General features: G+C 46.5%; 1 protein-coding gene across 3 annotated transcripts in view; it reads left to right on the forward strand.

Moving 5' to 3' along the window:
- Positions 1-218: 218 nt before the first annotated feature.
- Positions 219-19,287, forward strand: part of plcl1 (phospholipase C like 1) — a 47,085-nt gene continuing 28,016 nt past the window's right edge. For 2 of the 3 annotated variants that reach the window (XR_014125260.1, XM_027026274.3), the window contains exon 1: positions 219-1,168. Coding sequence is in view for 1 of the 3 variants with exons in the window: in XM_027026274.3 (XP_026882075.2) it covers positions 980-1,168 (189 nt within the window). In the remaining 2 variants the exon portion in view is untranslated. The remainder of the gene's footprint in view (positions 1,169-19,287) is intronic. The other variant, XM_081720608.1, reaches the window with a different exon arrangement.

Raw genomic sequence — 19,287 nt, forward strand, 5'->3', positions numbered from 1 at the left:
TGTGGTAACATCTGTAGGTTATGCAGTATTTGTCACAAATAAAAGGCGCATGCACGCTTGCATCTGGGCGCGCACACAGGAATGACTCCGCCCCTGGTGTGTTAGCTCTGAGGGTTGGGAACTGTGGAGACACATTGGATTGGTCAAGAAAAACGTAAATCAAGCCTTTAGAGGGCGGTAGATAATGGCACTAAGAGGCGGTGCCACTGTCAGTCGTGTTCCTCATTCTTACCAAACGCGTCCACGGTCTCACGTATTGGGAGCTCACCGCATTTCGGCATTGATGCACAGTAATCAAACATGAGAGGTAAACTTTTTAATCCATGGCGAACAAGACCTCTAAAAATAACCGAGTGCTTCATTGTTACCCGCTTAAGTGAATGAAGAGAATGATTTGGGGACATTTTTGTTTGGACGCGCGGTAGTGTTGCCTGCTGGTGGGGACCGGGGTCTCGGAAAAAGTCCGTTTTCTCTCGGATACGCACCAGCGCGCTGTTCGCTAGTTCACCGCGGATCTGCTGTTAAGTTGCAAAGCAGCACTTCTCTCTCTCTCTCTCCCTCTATCTCTCTCTCGGTCCTTTACTAGAGAGGAGACTTGTTGCGCGCCCCACCGACACTCTCGCTCGGGGCGCACGGAGATGTTCGGTACACCCGTTAGCAAATACGAATCCATTTAATTCTCACAGATGTTCTGCTTCACTGAAGTTGGGTCGGTATGCATGAAGAAGAACCACAAAGTGATATTACGGAGACCACGAGTAGAGTAGCCTATTTTAAATGTGACCAGTTTTCAGCGCAATTACGAACATTGGAATCATCGCCACCGGTTGCCTCGATTTTAAATGAGCCGCATTTGTTTAATCCTGGGAACATTAAATCCCATGCATCGTTTGTGGAGGACACAAGTATAAACTTCGCCGTGTTTCTGAAAAGTGCATTTTAATTAAACTTTTATTTTATTTTTTAACGCATACTTGTGATGTCGGAGAGGGACTGTTACGGGGACGGTACGTGCGGGGATGGAGCCCCAGACTTCGTCCCCCCCAGGGCGTCCCGGGGAGGCAGGCGAAGCGGAGTCATCCTACCGCCCGAGCGCGAATCCGAGACTCCGGAGGCAGTTTTGCTGGAATCGGTCAAGGCGGCTCCGCGGAGGAGCAGCATTATCAAGGTAGGTGCACGAAACCGGCCCCCGGTGTTCACGCAGCTGAGCCGCCTCTTGCAGCAGTGGATCATTTTTGGTGCCACAGTTTGCATCTCGCTGAAGAAGACAGTCGAAAGAAAAGGGCTTATTGAGTACTAACGGTGATAAAAATAATTACGTTTTAATGTCACATATAACTTGGTTAAATTAACACGTTTGATTCATTTTGCAGCATCTTATTAAACTCAGTCACTTGTAGTCAGGTGTTAACAGAACTATGAAGGGTCATAAAATTGTGTCTCACTAATGGACATTTCACAGTCTTTCGAACCCCAGACTACGTGGTATGGCATTTCCCGAAACAGAGATGTAGTTTATAATATTAGATATTTTAGCAATCTTTCAGCTGCAGGTTTTGGTTAAATGAAGCTTCTGACCAAAGTCAGAGTTACTGGGGAATGCTGGTATAAGGTTGAAACCACTGTTCCTTGTCAATCGGACTGTAGCGCCCTGCATTGTAATCACCTGCGTTAAAGGCTATGGTTTATGCCTCGGACTCCTCTCAGTTGACTCCCGGAGATCACTCCTGTGTCATCTCCGCTGCTGAGCGGAAAGGAGAATTTCACTCCTGACTTCCAGTTGGAGGCTCGGTCCTTGGCTGACAGCGGCTGTCTGAGACCAGGCCAGGAAATGGCGCCACTTAATTGGCAGATGGCAAAGAGGGTGATGATGTAAGTGACAGGCACGCTGAACGGAGCTTGGGGTGCAGGGGGCTTGTGGGGGGTGAGACGGGGCTTCATGTGACTTGTCACTCTGTGCTAGATCCTACGGATGAGTAATCCTCACCCTTCCCAGACAGCATCCAGAGGCAGCATTGTTTTCCGAGTCGTTAGGGATGCAGCCCTGACCATGTGCAGTCAGGAGCAGTGGGCGCGTGTGAGCTAAGGCTTCGTGCTGAAGGTGCTGACCTGTTGCTCGACTGACGCATGACTCGGTCCAGCGCGTGTTTGGCTGTGCACGAACAAGCGCAAATGATTAATGAGCAAATAAAAACAAACGCAGCACCCGTGGCCCGTGTTTTGACTGTGACCAGAGCTCGTGGGAAGATACGTCTCCGTAGCCTTGAGAAAGGTGCTGTGATTGCACTGCTTGCCTCCAAATCATTGTGTGGAGCTGTAATTGAATTTTAAATATTTTCCTTGGGTAGAATGGATAATTAGCATTGACAGCAAGCAGCGTAAAGATCGGTGCTCCTTGTGTTGGTGGGGATGGCTCAAAGGCACCTGGGTTAAAGCATCTATTCAGCTCTAATGGAGACCTCTGGTTTGTAGCACTTACAACTGCAGGTTAACAGGTTAACTGTGGTTGGAAATCACCTGTTTGCACGTGATTACTTATGTGATGTATATTCAGTAGTGCAGTAAACACAAGGCCCAGATAACCCTGTGAAGTGTACGTGGCTCGGTTGGGATTCAGAGAGCAAGCCATGGGCTAGGAAAGACGTCGATAACCCTGCTCTTCCGATTCTCTTCCCTTTCCACTTGATATTGTGAAAACAAGCTGACCTGCATCGCTGAACTTCTTCTCCTGCGTGCCCAGACCGCTAAACGCCGTGCATGTCCATGGGATTTTCTAACCTGAAAAAAGCAAACCCCGTTTGGCGTGGATGCTGTAGGCTTTGTATTGTGTTGTGGATTTGTGATGCAGAGCTTAAAAGGGGAACTCAGTTTAAAAGAGGTCTCAGTTTTAATTTAATAAAAGAAAAAAGGAAGTCCGAGGACAGACTTTCCCAACATCAGCTCAGCAAGCCCCCTGGGTTTCCACTTCAGCCTTCCAGAATCTCTAGCTCTTTATCATTATTCGCGGCGGCTGTTTCCTTCTAACCTTCACTCAGCGTCGTTTGCTATTTCTTTCCACATTTCTCCCTCGTTATACACAATGTGTACATTGACACGATAAACACATTCACACACAGACACTTCAACTCCCCACTCTCCTTGATATTCCGTTCAAGATAAGGAGCATAACTATCTTTTCTGTCAAGAAGAAATTGGCCAGGTTTTGAAAAGTTTTGATGAAGCAGTGTTTTAAAGCACTGATGTATTTTTTTTGTTTGATTTCTGTGCCGGCCACACTTTTTTTGAGTGTGAAGTGTCAGCGTAGATTGTATCAACGTGGCTTGTTATTTTGCCTCTGTCTTCTCTGCTCTGGACAACGACTGTTCACAATGTGCTGCTGGCTTCTAATCAAGAATAATGACAATGCTGTGACAGTTTGTGTAGCTTGACAGCTGCATGATCTTCACTGTCATGGTGTGTGTGTGTGTGTGTGTGTGTGTGTGTGTGTCTGCGATTGTGAGCGGGTCCGTGTTAGTGTGCTTCAGACTGGGCGATGACAGGGGGCAGAGTAAGACTTCTGTCCTCCAGTGTCACTCAGCTACTGGTGCCACAGTGCACTGAATGATGCGCTCCTTGTTCAGCCATGCTGCTCCCCTCTGACTCACTGATCTCTTAGCAGGGATCATACAGGAGAGAGGAAGGGAGCGCTCTGTGGTGCGTGAGCATCTGAGTGGCGCTATCTGCAGCGCGTGGTACTTCAGAAACGTTCGCCTCTGCCTCCCTAGAAGAGGAAGTGGAACCAGCAAATGTTGAAAAGTATTGCCTTTATGGTTTTTAGCAATGTTTTCCCTGCTTCTTTTACTCTTTTATTTAATTAGTGCTTTTCTTCTTCTGTTTTTCTTTGTTTCACATTCCCAGCCTTGCCGTGGTATGAATTGCTGCTTTGCATTGTGTTGTGGAATTGTACGTGCCAGAGTTTTTGTGACGCACGGAGTCTACACCCATCACAAAGAAGATTTTGCAAATACACACCCACTGGCTAATGAGCTGAAGGTCTGGGGAGAGTGTCACCCAGGCTGCCAACGGGTTTCTCTAGCAGTTTTATTGTCATCAAACTGAAATGAAATGTTTTGATGAGAGAGTGTTACACGATTTCTGCTTCTATAGTGTCACTGCGTCATTATCACACCACCATGCTTTCCTCATGCATACACAGATGAGAAACATGTGAACAACAGTCTTCATGCTTTTTCTCTGTGTGGTTTCTACAGTGACCTGAGGTTGGTCACCTTGTTTAGAGATAGAGAGAGAGAGAGAGAGAGAGAGAGAGAGAGAGAGAGAGAGAGAGAGAGAGGAAGGTGGTATGCGAGCCTTCTCTGCATTTGACTTCCTGTTTAGTAACACCCTACCCACAGCTGATGATGTGCAAGCCAGTAGTGAGTTCTCACACTTTGCTTAATGTAACAATAAGAGACTGTAACTGTGTGATGTCATGGCAAATAAGAGACAAACCAACACCACTGAAATACAGAATCGAGAGTGAGTATGAGCAGGGGAACCGTCCAGATGTGAGGAGAAGGGGAGGATAGGAAGAACGGTGTATGAAATGCAGGACGGCATGAATATGAGAAGTGAACGAGAAAGCCTGTCAAATGATTTGTAAACGCTGTAACGTTTCGTGTAAAATGTCTTACCTCAGGGTACAAATAAAAATCTAACGGCTGATCCGAGATCCGACTGCGTAAGGCTACACCTCTGCCGTAGCAGGATCTAGGGGGACGTGACCATAAACATACTCACGTGCCCGCGAAAATCTAACGCGTACTGGTTGTACTCTGCCTTAAAACCGTTTCGCTGCCTGCAGGAAAACCCACTCAGGAGTAAGTCAGCAGCCCACAGTAAACTCCAGCGCAGCAGGCATTAGGATTAAAGCGTCGTCTCCTGCCCTCCAAGCTAAGCCCACTGGCCCCAGCTCCTGCTGCCTGTAGTTTGTCAGCGTCGTTTTCCTGGCTGTTGAGACCCGCCGTGGGGCCAGCGAGTCGCCTGGGTCCTTCCTGTCTGGTCCACGTGCAGCGTGCCAGCGTTTGGCTCTTTCTACAGCTGGGTCCTCTCCACGGTCCTCTGGTTGGCTATGATCTGTATGTTAATGTACACAAGCAGCCAATCATTCATTCCCATCAAAGCTTTTGTAGGCATGAGGCATGAGTGCATTAACATAAAGGCTGGGACAGAGAGTGACTTCTTCAGTCCTGAACCGTCCGAAGAAGGTTTCCCAATTGGAACTGGAAACCACGTCTGTATGTTAAGTGTATTTGTGAATGTAAAGGTCAAGTCGGAGCCTTGCGTGAAGAAAGGAATGTAATCTCTCTGCCTGAGTGTGGTGACATCACTCTGGCTCACCATGGAAATCCCTGTCTCCACAAGGGGTACCATGGCAACGGGCTTGTCATCCCTACCCAGAAGTTCGGCCACACGGTGAACCACAGTGGTTCTCTAGTGGTGTCAAGAAAAATACTGACCAACTTCTCTTTTTTTGTTTTTCATTTTCTTTCTGTTTCTGCTCAAAAGCTCGTTGTGAGTGCAGCAGATGTCTTCAGTGGTGAGATTTGCTTTGGGAGGAATTATGACAGGAACACTTAAGCAATCCAGCACTTCGCACATCTGCACCCCATCATCAGACCTGAACACGAGGACAGGAAAACTTATAACCACCGATCTCCCTCACACAGACACGCTGTCTCAAAAATGCTCATGAACAAAGAGCCCTCGTTTTAAACTGGTCTTTTCTTTGCTTACAGGGCTCTAAAGGCCGAGATTTTGTCGTGTACCGGAGAGTTAAATGAAGTTTTTTTTTTAAATGTTCAGGCTGTCAGAAGCAGAAGATGACAGGAGATTCCTTGAAGCAGCGTCGGTAACAGGATTACGCTCCTAATCACCTCAGGGTCCTCCCCACCACTTTGGCTTCAGAAAGGGTTCCCAGCGTGGCAGAGGGAAAGAGTCGCAGAGAGAAAGCGAGGATGACAGATTGAGAGAGGAGTGTGTCATCTGAGAGGAGCTGCATATGTTTTGGGGGGTTGCCAGACGTAAGTGAAATGGGGGACTTTAGTCCAAATTCCCAAGCGTGTTGCATGGACTTACAGCAGGAGCAAATTGGCATCGATTGTGAGAGCCCAGTTCAGCAAAAGGTCAGAATCTGTCCATGGCCCGTATGAAGAGCAATGGTGTCACTTAAACATTCTCACATGTACATTCCCCTGACTTTCAAAACCAGGAATTCAGGACCCTTCTGTTCTTTATTGGGGTAAAATTGTTTTGAATGCAGCAACACAAAACAGAAGATGACTGATGTATTAACTTACAGACAATGTGACAATGGGCAGAGGCAATGAATAACTACGTCTTGTCACGTGACCTTGGTTATCACTCTTTAAATAGCTATAATTATTTCCATCTGTCCTGTACAGTGCGCAGAATCAAACCCTCAAGAGGACCTCCCTGTTGAGAAAAGAAAAAAACATGTCCTTAACAACAAACTGTAGACTATTACATGCGATAAATCTCTGTCCTGCTAACCTCAGAGATTTTCGCTCTGGAGAACAACTCTTGGTCTTAGTTTGGAGCTTAAATCGGCAACGTCTGTTTTCTCATGGCAGACGCTGTTCTCCATTTTTTCCATCCCTTGGCGTTTTTTGTTTGGGGGCTAGCGCTTCTCTACAACACTCCCTCTGTCTGTACCACATTCTCGGCAGACATATACTAGGCATTTCCTGCTCGGCATTACAAGGGAGAATGTCTATGCCCTCATGACCTTTAACCCTAAAGAAAAAAATCCTGCATTGGCAGTTTCCACAGAAAATAGGAAAATAGTGTTTTTTTATTTTTCTCTCTCTCTCGCTCTCTCACTCTCTCTCGCTCTCTCACTCTCTCTCTCTCTCTCGCTCTCTCGCTCTCTCACTCTCGCTCTCTCACTCTCTCTCTCTCTCTCTCGCTCTCTCTCTCTCTCACTCTCTCTCTCTCTCGCTCTCTCACTCTCTCTCTCTCGCTCTCACTCTCTCTCTCTCTCGCTCTCTCTCGCTCTCCCACTCTCTCTCTCTCTCTCGCTCTCTCTTTCTCTCTCTCTCTCTCTCTTGCTCTCTCTCGCTCTCTCACTCTCTCTCTCTCTCTCTCTCTCTCTCTCGCTTCCTGCTCGTTCTCTCCTTGCTCCTTCTGTTTCAGTGAAGTGAGTGAGGCGCAGAAACACCAGCGACCAGCAGGCCGACACGGCAGATGCAGAACAGCTAGACAGGAGAGCAGACAGACAGGAGAGCAGACAGACCCAACAAAGGCATGGGACAAGGGTCTGGATGTCAACTGCCCATAAGACGTCTGGCACCAATAATCAAATGCTAAATAATAAGTTAGTAGAGCTCCCTACGGTACTGAAAGGTCCGGATGCCAGTGCTCATTGTTTTCTTAGGCATTGCTGAGTAAAGACTGCTCGATCTCTCTGTACATAGAGCAGGATGGGTCACTTTGTTTTCGGACACACAGATGCCGTGCTCTTCTGCAGGCAGAGCAGAGACTTCTGCTAGCTGATGATAAGAATGGCCCCCACAGAGACCGCTGTTTCTGTGGTCGGGAACATTAGTAGATGTGGCTTAAATGGCCCACTCAGATCCTGGCAAACAATCGTCAGGAGGATGAGGGCCTGCCTGTGTGACTCTGTCTGACCGCTGGACAGAGATAAACCCCCCCACATTATAGAAATAGCACCTACACACACACACCACAAAAAATACATGCAGCAAGTAAAAAAAAAAATCCTCGGGCCGGCGGTCAAATGTAAACAAGAGGCCATTTGCAATAATTAGTGGGTTTGGTGCAGCTCTTCCTTGCTGGCTGTTTGCTTGCTGCCTAAGCTCCGGGCTTCATGAGAGCCCTTCAGGCTCGAACAGCTGTCTTGTCTCTCGCCCTCACCGGCAGCCCCGTCCGCCGTGCCGGCTCCACGCCGGCTCCACGCCGCCTCCACGCCGGCTCCACGCCGCCTCCACGTCGCCTCCACGCCGCCCTCTCTGTCACTTGTCCAATTTCTTGTCTGTAATATGAAATGGAAAGCGTTACATGTGCTTTTGATTTAATGGCGGCTTAATGCAATGCAAAAGTCTTTGTTTGCGAGGCTTTTAGCACGGGTCTCAGTTTCTTCTGAGCGATTAATAATGAGATGGTGGCTTTCTTGTTACATTTGGGGAGGAAGGGGGCGTGCAGACTCCAGATGGCTGTTGGAGGAGTAGCTATTCTAGAGTCTGTGGTGGTCTTATCATGCCAGGAGTATGCCTGTGCACATTCAGGTGGTGGTTAGTGCACTGTATGGCTACATCGTATGGCCTTATCAGTGAAACAGAAAGAGTGTTAACTCTGACAGGGAAGTAATAATGACATATTTGATGTTTTATTGGTGAGGCTGTGTTTGTAGTATAAATATTGAAAGGTACATCTCACGCTTCCCCAAACCCTAAGCTGAGCTCCCGCCAAGATAAAAAAGCAGGGAAAATAAATAGTGCATTGCGCTTGAACAGAACTCCAGTAGGCCGCAGTGAGAGTCTCGCCTACGGTACACCTCCGTAAGTGCTCATAGGAAAGAACAAGGCTGTCTTTCTCAGATGCTTGCTGTTGGCTCTGCTCGGTCTGAGGGGGAATGTAGTCTGAATGTGTGCTGTCAGCCTCCAGCTCTGCCTGTCTCTGTGTATGCGGCTCACTCTGTTATTGACTGCTGCATTACCTAGATTATTACTGAATCCGTCTTCGTTTCTTTCAAACAGACAGCCGGTGACGTACTCGGCCTCCTGCCTTCGGGCCGGCGTTAACGGGATGGCTTAGCATCAGGATGGTATAATATCATTTTGCTAACTATGCCAGCATAAGAAGAGACTAGCATAACCAAGTGGTAATACATTGGTGTATAACAAGGCAGATTGCTAATAGTTGTTCACAGGTATTTTGGACAGATGAAATAAATTAAATAGCTAAATAACTTCAAGTTTAAAAAAAGATAGATATGTTTTTGAGGGATCAGTTCTTGAAGGAACAGTGGTGAGAAATTTGTAAATAGATTTAAAATATCAATCGAGAATAAAAGGCTGTTATTTATTTTTTTTTTCGTTTTTATTCTAAAATATGTTCCAGTGGTATTGGGGAAGGCATTGGGGAAGACCTTTAGGCCCATGACAGGGTCAGGGTCAGGGTCAGGGGTCAGGTGGCGAGGAGGATCCTGTGCATGCAAGCACAGAAGCAGCCGCTGTTCATCTCTCACCTGCGCTGCACTGAACCCGGATCAGATTAGTGTCACGGCAGCTGGCCTTCAATCACTTCCCATCACGTTTACTGCTGTAATCTGATCAGCCCGGATAACTCAGCTGAGCTCCCAGTTTGGGCGCAGGCATGGAGCAGCCGTGGGGTGGGGAAGGACTGGGGGCAGGATGGAGGCTTTTTGTTTGCTCTAAATTGTTTTGAGGTTGGTGACGCCCTGGTCCTCCACAGACTCTGTTTGAAATCTGTTATTACAGTTATTTTCCTATTTATACAGCCCCGTGCTTTCTGCTCTGTGACTCCAGGGTTACTCTAGCCTGGAATTCCAGAAAATACAGTTTCAACTGTATCATAATTAGTTATAATACATGTTGTATTAATTATTGGCAAATAATTAGAATTCTAATAGAAATATAGAATTATAAATATAATAGTTATTGGAACAGCAGTCTTTGTTTCATAGTCACTGTGAGACTATTTGCTAAATATTAACCCCTGAGGTTTTGGGTTAACAGATGTATTAGTAGTAAGCTGTTCCTGTTGAACAGGCAGAAGCTGAACAATTTCAGCAAACACTAATACTGTGACACATTTACATTTAGCTGACACTTTTATCCAAAGCAGCTTATGGTTATGACAGAGTACAGCTTAACAGCTCTGGGGCTCGACCTAGCAACCTTCCGATTACTAGTCAAGTAACTTAACCACAGAGCCACCACTAACACCTCTGGTAGCGGCTACCGTACCTGGCTGTCGCTCCCTAAATTCGCTCAGAAGGATTTCTGCCAGAACCAGGGAAAAACATCGATGTAAACAGAAGCAGGATGGTCTGTTGGCACTGGCGAGGCCGACGCGTAAAGCTATAGCATGTGCTGGACAAAGCCTTATCCGAGGGCACAGGAGTGTTAGCCCCTGGAAGCCCTGAAACACAAGACAGGAGAGTCTGTATGCCCAAGGCTAATCACTCCTGTACTGTAATTGCGGGAGAGCGCTCAGCACAGTTGGTGGTCCGGGTCACAGTTTCTGTGGCTGAAAAACAGGTGACTCGTGGGAGAATGGATAAGAGGCAGAATGACACTAACTGAATGACAGCCAATGAGTAAATGTGTGAGAATGTGTGCGCGTATGCAAATGAGAGACCGAGTAACCGCATGAGAATAAGTGTGTGTGAATATATGTGCATTTAAATGAGTGACAGCGAGTGAGCGTGTGACTGCTCATCTATGGGCGTGTCACCTACTTGCCCCAGCGCCTATTCTGTCATTTTCATCCTCACCTCCCACCTCCCTCGCTCCACCTGTCAGGAGCTGCCAACGTATGACAGTCTTTCCCTCCTTCATTCATACTCTAGTGCTGGCTGTGTTTCAGCTGTTTCTGTGTCTCTCTGAGACAGACAGCGGTGGTTCGCTCCCACCCCGCTCGGGACAGGCGGATTTATTTAGTGCTTCGGCGTGTCCACCAGGCCTCTAATCTGTCGTCCCCATCTGAGTCAGTGCCTGTCACTCTGTCTCACTTAATGTGTGCGCATGCCTCTTCTGTCTCCGTTCCCAGCCTCTCCATTTCTCTCTCTCTCGCTCCTATCTCGCTTTGTGATTAGTATCGGTCACCCCGTCTCTTTTCTGTTCTCTGCCTGTCTTTCTTTGTTTTTCTGTGGCCTTGTGTGTCTAACCGGTAGTTCCTGATGGTCTTTTGAATTTGTCTTTACATTTATCTTCAACTACGTTCACACAGCAGGTTCATGTGGCCCAAATCCGATCTTTCGTGACACAGGTTTGTAGCGTGAACAGCAAAAACCACACTGGAGCTGTCATTTTCAGTTCAGATTCGGGCCACTTTCTTATGTGGTGCTGAAATCCTACAGGCGTCCGATACGTGACAAGACAACTTTTGCGTCAGTCCAACTCAACTTCCGTCACGTTTTCGCGCTGATGGGAAGGACAGACAGACAGCAGTAAGGGAGAATTTTACTGGTGGGATAGCCAGACCACATTTGAATGCGTGCTCCATTTTTATCACTGTCGTCTACAGCAACAGTCACATAATCGTAACTATAGGAATGAAAGCTTGTCACATTGCAGACGTTACTGGTGGCCGCGAATAAATTTGAAAATAAATAAAATAAAAAAAACCCATTCTTGTTTTTATTTGTTTGCATGACCTTTGATTTGTTTCTGACTTGGCAGCCAGCCTCCCCTGCTGAGTGGCTGTTTTTCCTGACTCCATTTTGATTGTTTACCTCCGGACGAGCGTGCCGTGTGAAGCGTCGTTCTTTTGACCCTGATCTGTTCAGACTAACGTTGGATATACACCTGGTTAAAACGATCCGATTAAAACAAACAAAAAAACCCCAGATTTGGTCAGAAAGTCGGACTTGGGCGTCTTCTCCCTGCTGTGTGAACGGAGTCTCTTTCTCACTCTTTCTACAGTCCCTGCGTCCTCTGTGTCTCCGTCGTTCTCCTGATCCCTTTACTTCTGCTCTTTCTCTTTATCCCGCTTACACCGGTTTCCTCGCACGTGTCGCCACGTCCACTTCCCTTCAAGAATCTGTCTCCCGATAGACTTCATTCCCCGCGTGTGACGTCCTGCTTTCATCAGGGTCGCCCTCTTTGGTCTCTTAACATCCTTCAACGCCCTCGTTGGTTCGCTGTGGCATTACTGAGTATCTGTTCACTTCCATCGTTCTTCCTTGTTATTCTAATGTTATGAAAATGTATTACCTCCCGAAACATCTAAACGAGGAGCCGGCACATACGGCCCTGCATTGCACCCTTGCCTCGCTCCTCGGTCCTGTCTTTGTGTCAAGACTTATTATTAATATCAGTTTGAATGTGCAGCCTACACAGTTGTGGCAAGTTTACCAGACTGACACTACACAGAGGAGGCCAACCAATGCGTGCAACAGATACAAGGTTACCTCACACCCTTTTTTTGGTCAGCACTAATAGTTCTGTGAATATTCATGTTCGTGTCATTAATATTCAGCGTAAGTGGGTGTGAAATGGAGTGCATAAATGTGCTGTCCTGATTTCTGTTGTCTGTGGTAAAAGCCGCTCGGCTCGTCTTCAGGTATTATTTAGGCGACGATAAGGCATGACAGTACTGATCCCGGATCAGCGCTCATGTCCACGGCACGTTGCCTTCATATGAGGCTGCTTTTTTTTGCTGGCATCTGTGTGATTTGCATGCACAGGATTGCAGTACAAAGGTTCGGTGTCACTGCAGTGCATTATGCGCATGGAAACCCTCACCAGAGACTGTAACGCTTTTATTCACCAGTAGCTTCAGCTGCGATCCCTGGTGTCCCCTTTAAAACTGTCATCCGGTGTCACTGTCAAACTCTTCCCCCTAGTGTCCCATTTAAACATAGTTTCAACATTCCGAGACATTCCCAGTGTCCCACTCAATAGCATGTTCCGCCTTCTCCATTTGTCTTTCCCCAGATGTGCTTTTCAAATCAGAGTGACCTCCCAATTCTTTCGAGTCGACGTTTATAAAACAAACTCTACTGTGAGCCTTTGTTTTCCTGTTTTTCCTTCACTTCCCGATCTCTCCATCTCTCCATCTACTACGTGTACATCACTCGTTTTTCTTCATGAGCAGTGCGGCCCTCGTCTCTGTCATTGTTTATTCCCCGTCAGTCGGCCGTTGCCAAATAAGGTTCTCTGTGCTTTTTTGCTTCGGAGCAGAAGCTCTTTCTTCAGCTGTTAGTTTTTTTCTTTTGATGAAGGAGGGATTGGTTCCAGTGAGCCGGGATTCACCTCCTTGGAGCCTTTTTCTCTCTTTCACATTCCAACGGAGAAGACAGTTTTTTTTTGTTGTTGTTGTGTTTTTTTTTAATTGAGGTGGTCAGCTGACCTTCACACCTGAGCAGCAGGCTGTGGTTGGTTGCCTGGGGTTAAGGGTGGACTTATTATAGATGGGAAATGTGTGTGTGTGTGTGTGTGTGTGTGTGTGTGTGTGTGTGTGTGTGTGTGTGAAGTGATGTAAAAGGGGAAGAAAACCACCTGGCTGCTATGATGTCAGCTCACACACCTTTAACTGTATTGCAAGGATGTCCATATACACATGGTCATATAGAATGAGTCTTAGGGAGAGTGCTGAACTCATGAGAGATGTTCTGGGTGTGATGACTACATTTTTCCATGAGCATGTGATTGGCTTTCAGGCCATTCGCTGTGATTGCAAGGTGACACTTGAACATAACATAGACTCTTGAACATAACATAGACTCTTGAGCTTTAGAGCACTCAGGATGACAAACCCTCACTCTGCCCCAAAATCCTGTGGCTGGAGAACAGCTCATTGAGAATCGCCTGGACGGAGAGTTGGAAGCATTTCCAGAGACTCAAAGTCACTGCTTGTGGTTGCTGAGGTGAATGGGAGCATCTGTGAGCCCACGTGCTGTGGACCCTATTTCCATGGCAACCATTATCCTGCCGCACTGATGAAAGCGTGTCTCCTGCCAACTCAGCGACAGGTCCTCATTACCTCTCCAAGTGTGTCTGCCACCAGCAGCTTGTGTGTTTGCGCGCACGTGTGTGTGTTTGCATGTGCGTGCACACACATCTGTGTATGCACCGTGTGTCTGAGCATGTGTGTGTCTGTAAATGCAAACGATATGGAAAAGCAGGAAAAGATGACTGATTACCTTTAAGAGTGTGTGGGGGTGTGTGCGATTGTGAGATGTCTCTTCTGTTAGAGTGTGTTTACGGTAATGGAGAGACATCTCCGGCCTCAGCACATGCACATCGTCTCTCATGTTATGATTTTTATTTCTCCTGCCGTATGCGTTTTATGCGCCTTCGACAAGCATCCTTGCCGTGTAGATCCTGCCACAGGCCTGCTCTCGGGGACCTGTTCCTTCCACGTGCACTGCCTGCTTTTCTCGTGGCTTTTCCTTCATCCGTATGGAAGCGTGGGGAACCAGATCAGGGAACATAGGACAAGGAGGAAGGATTCCAAGGCTTAAGAAGCCACAGGAGGAGCCAAGGCCTCCTAAATCACGAGGAGCAGCAGCGTGGTGATCTAATTAGGAGAATTTAAATTAAAAATGGAGAACCTCTGAGGTAGACGTTTGCTATCAGCACAGGGGCAACGCAAAGCACACAGACAGCACAGCGGTTACCTTCAGCCACAGTTACTTATTCAAGGGTGGCACTAGTTCGCTTGTATCTTTAATTTCAGAAATAAACAAGAGAATACAGAAATAATCCAGTACCACACATTTTTGAGGCAGTGATTACTGTGACACAACCGATCTCAGCTCTTGAGTCTCGAGCCAAAGTGAGCGTGTGAGTAGTGAGATTCTCATGAAGTCCATATCCTAGTTCCTAGACTAAAAGTGAGTGTTGTGTAAAAGTAGAAACTCAAATGACTTGGATCCGTAGTTGGTCACCTGTTGGTCTTGTAAAGTGTGCTGTACTCACTGTTCTACACCTTTGACTTCAAGGGTGAACAGGTTTACTCTTTGTCATTCCCATATTAGTAAAACTGTCAGTCATGATTCAGTATCTATGAGCACATAAACAGTGTTCTGCTTTTTGCGGATGGGAGTTGTTTGCAGTGGGGCTGAAAGGAGAAATGGACTTCATGCTATAAAGGTTTCATAGCAGGAGGGCATGATGAAGAGGTGTCTGGCGAGCTGGGCCCGTGGCTTTTTACGGGTGAGAGGTCGCGGGCCAGGACATGAGACACCGTGGTTGGGTGCGGTAATGCTGAAGTCATAGCTTTGGTCATTGAGTCCCTCAGCCTTCACTACTACAACCACAGAGTTTTTCGAAGAATGAAAATGCAACAACGCTCACTGTATGTTTTATGCAAAACAGCTCCAGGAATGGCAAGAGTGTGTGTGTGTGTGTGTGTGTGTGTTTGCATGTGCGTGCATTCATATGTATGTGCCTCTGTGTGACAGAGAGACATACTCCTAGCAATATTTGCCGGATCATGAACAAAGCATCCAATATTTTCAGTAAGCAATAGATTCTAATCATCCATCAAACCTGTTGCAACAACAATTAATATTGCTACTGATTATGTTGTATTGATGTCCCTGTCACTGTGGAGACATGGTTATTTAGCCAATCACGTTCCCTGGAGCTGCAGCTATTATCTGGGAGGTCGATATTTTGAGAGGTCCTGGTGATGACCTCACGCTGAGAAGTAATCAGTAAGCCAAACAGGACAGAGAACAGTGCTTATTCACCTTTAGCATCAGACAGTCTATGAAGATGTATTATGCTTCTGTCAGGGTAATTAGTACTGGTATGTGTGTGTGTGTGTGTGTAGGTTTATGATTACCCTTTGTGTTAATCCAAGTAAAGCAGTTTAATATGGTGGGTGAATCTTTGAGTGCATTTCTCACAGTGTGTGTCTCTAAATAGGAGTGGCATATGTTAATGAATGTTGTGATTATTGTGATTAGTAAAAATAAATATCTCATATAAGGCACATTTAGCATTAAACAGCATTCCTGTAATATGTACACTTGTAACTTTTGAAGGCATTCGCACATTCGAGAATGTGTGCGTGCGCGCGTTTTAGCGACGTCGTTCCCTGAGCAAGGGATAGCAGTTTAGGGTGGGTGGGAGGTGTATAAGAAGATTATATTACGCAAGGTCGTGTTTTCTCAAGGAAAACATGTAAGGTGTGTGTGTGTCGGTGGCTGTGTGTCATGAGGCTTTGGTTCGACATCTGCGTGACGCTTCTCACGCGTAACACACTCTCTCACCCACACAAGCGTCCGACTTGCAGCGCCAGTCCCACGTTGGATAGTGAAGAGATCCTCCACCTTCATGCAGCTCCATGCAGGATGTCCTGAGCATACAGGGCGCTGTGGAAATAACGAGACAGTGACAACACTCCCATTGTTTTGGCTCTGTACTGAAGCACTACGCATTTGAAATGAAACCATGAGCATGAGGTCAAAGTGAGTGGCTTTCGTTGAGAAGTAATTCCAGCAGTACTGGGTTAATCACATAGGAGTTGCACCTTCATTTACACAGTCCTTCCATTTAAGGTGCCCATAAGTAGTTGAAAATGGGCTTCACAGGTGTATGGGCTTCACACACCTACCATGAATAATCTGTGTTCCACTGTGCCATTCAAGTATTGTAGATGTGATATTTGACTCAGGAGTTGGTTGTATCTCTATATCAGAACAAATGGGTGTGTCATGGGTGTGCTAGATACATTGTTAGGAAGCAAGAATGCTTTGGTGAGGTTAGCAACTTCATAGCCTCCAAATCAGCTGAGCTTCAGAACCTCCAAACAAGCAGAGCTTCAGCACCTCCAAACCAGCAGAACTTCAGAGCCTCCAAACCAGCAGAATGTCAGAACCTCCAAAGCAGCAGAGCTTCAGAACCTCCAAACCAGCAGAGCTTCAGAACCTCCAAACCAGCAAAACTTGGCAGAGCCTCACCATGGCAAGACTGTTAGCAGGTGCTGACGCCTCTTCTGCTGGACAGCCCCTTTCCAGAGCTCAGGCCATCACTGACTGTAGATGGTTTGCTAGAATGTTCTAAAAACAAGTGTTTTATTTAAGACTGTCATCTAACAATATATATGATCTGCTAAAATAGAAAACATTGTGCATAAAAGGTGTTGTGATGCAATGTACTGTAACATGGGAGGCTAGGCAGGAACGAACCGTGTTGAACACAGTGACACGTTTATTTACATACGTAACGCAACGAAGATTTAGAATTATAGGAATACAGGGTCACACATGGTAAAACACTGACAAACAACAACGACTACAAAAGACTTTATATGCATGAACCATAACAACACGAAATAAGGAACAGGTGTGAAACACGGGGAGGGCGTGGCCATGCAGCCGAACACACACACACACACACACACGCGTGTGCGGAGACATCTGGGAGAAAGGGGCTGTACCTTGACATGTACACACTACCCCTTGGGTCTGGATGGAGATTATACAGACATGCTTTGCTGTAAATCTTTTCTGTTCCTTATGATTGTATGCACTCATTTCTTTCTCTCTCTCTCTCTCTCTCTCTCTCTCTCTCTCTCTCTCTCTCTCTCTCTCTCTATCTATCTATCTATATAAATAGATAAATAAATAAAGAATACTGTGATAATTCAGAGAAAGACAGCCGAATAAAATGAGGCGTTGTTTTAATCTGACAAGGATAATTCAACATGGTAGTCAAAATACAGGCAAGGGTCAGAACCAGAATGTAAAGGATTACAGTTCAGGTTGAAATACAGAAAGACAATATAACCAGGCAGGCAAAAACAGAAGTAAGCAATCTGAAAAAGTTCAGTGAAAGAGGCAGACAATCGGGAATAGCACTCAGTATGCACTGACAATACTAGTGGCAGTACTTCACAAAGTGTGAATGGAAATGGCAGGTGAATGAGTTACAGGTGCAGTCAATAGTTCGCTGTTGAGGATCTTGTGAATTGTTGCTGATTGACTGGGTATTCCTCTGGGTGGTAATCAGAATGCTGGGTATTGTAGTGAACAGGGGAAACGGGTGGAATGGCATATAATATTTATATATATATATATATATATAATAAGTCCACCCTCTGTTATTCGTAAATGTACATTGCTCATCACCATGTCAGCACAAATTTGATTTTCAAATGTTGCCACATCAATAATACACACACTTCAACTCTATTAAAAGCCTTAATTTGCTACTAATGAGAATTCATGGGTTAGTGCATTGAATAATGTTGAATAATCAATAGGCCTTGCATTGTGTACAGCGTTCGTATTGCTTCCAGGTGTGCAGTCAGAAGATGAATAGCACTGTGAAACCGAAGCGGGCTGAGATTACGAGCGTGGTCCAAACATCAAACCGAGCACACTGACTCACTGAGTGGGTTTGCCACTGCGTTCTCTTTTACTCCATGCAACTCAATGGCGATCAGTGGGTATCTTTTTCTTTGCCTGATGTGGTTTGCAGGATTGTAGCTGAAAGTGGACGCTACGTCTCTATTCTAGTTGCGGTGATTACTGACTGGACGATATGAGATCTCAGGATTTTAAGGATAGACCTGCATGTGCCAAATGTGTCATTCTTTCTCATTTGACGTAATGCAAGGCTGCACCATACATAGTCCACTGTGTGAACTGCCGCTGGGCGTCTCTTCGGCAGGACCGTCGTAACGGACTCAGTCCTCAGTGTGATTCACTTTGGCTCATCCTTGAACCTTGACCTCATTTCTCCTCCCCGCGCTGACATCTGTCATAATCTGTCATCCTTCCTCTCTCTCCTCCAATTCCCCACTGCTCCCTCCTTCCATCTGTCCACCTGTTTCTGTTCAGGCGTGTATCGATCAGCGCACCGGTCCCGCACCAGTCGATGGGCCGACCTTCGCGCGTCCTTCTGCAGTTCTGCGCTGTGCACTTACTGTGCTCCTGGCTGGACTGCTTCCAGCACACCAGCAGAGTGACCCTGGGCTCGGGTCACGTGTAGCTGTGGCTGGGGTTCTCTTGCTTGTTCGGACGGGGTTCAGAATGTGGCCGAGAGACTCGCAGGTCCGCCCAGCAGACCAGTACTGATGTGATCGGCCACTTGATTTGGGTGACTTTCCCAGCAGCTCCCAGGCCTGGTAGAGACGTAGAAACTCCACCAACGGCTTGCAGAGTGTTGATTTTGAGTCATGCTTTTGGTATTCCAGCCCACCATGAAAGTCGTGTCATGTCCCCCCTGCTATTTTGTCCATATGAAATGTACTATATATGGACAAAATAGCAAAATGCACATTGCCTTCCAAAGATTTCTTTCATTTCTTTCATTTATGGGGACTTCTCTGCTGTTGTGTACTTTTTGGGTCAGATGTTCATTACACAGACACACTAACACCAAAACACACATCCATTCTCCCCTTCCCTGTGCTCTTGTGCTCCCTCTGGGATTCTCTCTCTCTCCCACTCGATCTCCCTCTACGTCTCCACCATTCTCAGGGATAAGGGCTGCTCTCGTCTCCACTCCCATGCTACGTAATTCCTCAGTGACTGCTTCCTTCTTCCTCTCTCACACTGTT

Source organism: Electrophorus electricus, chromosome 9 (genome assembly GCF_041902795.1).
Source record: "Electrophorus electricus isolate QZ-2024a chromosome 9, ASM4190279v1, whole genome shotgun sequence".
Taxonomy (NCBI): domain Eukaryota; kingdom Metazoa; phylum Chordata; class Actinopteri; order Gymnotiformes; family Gymnotidae; genus Electrophorus; species Electrophorus electricus.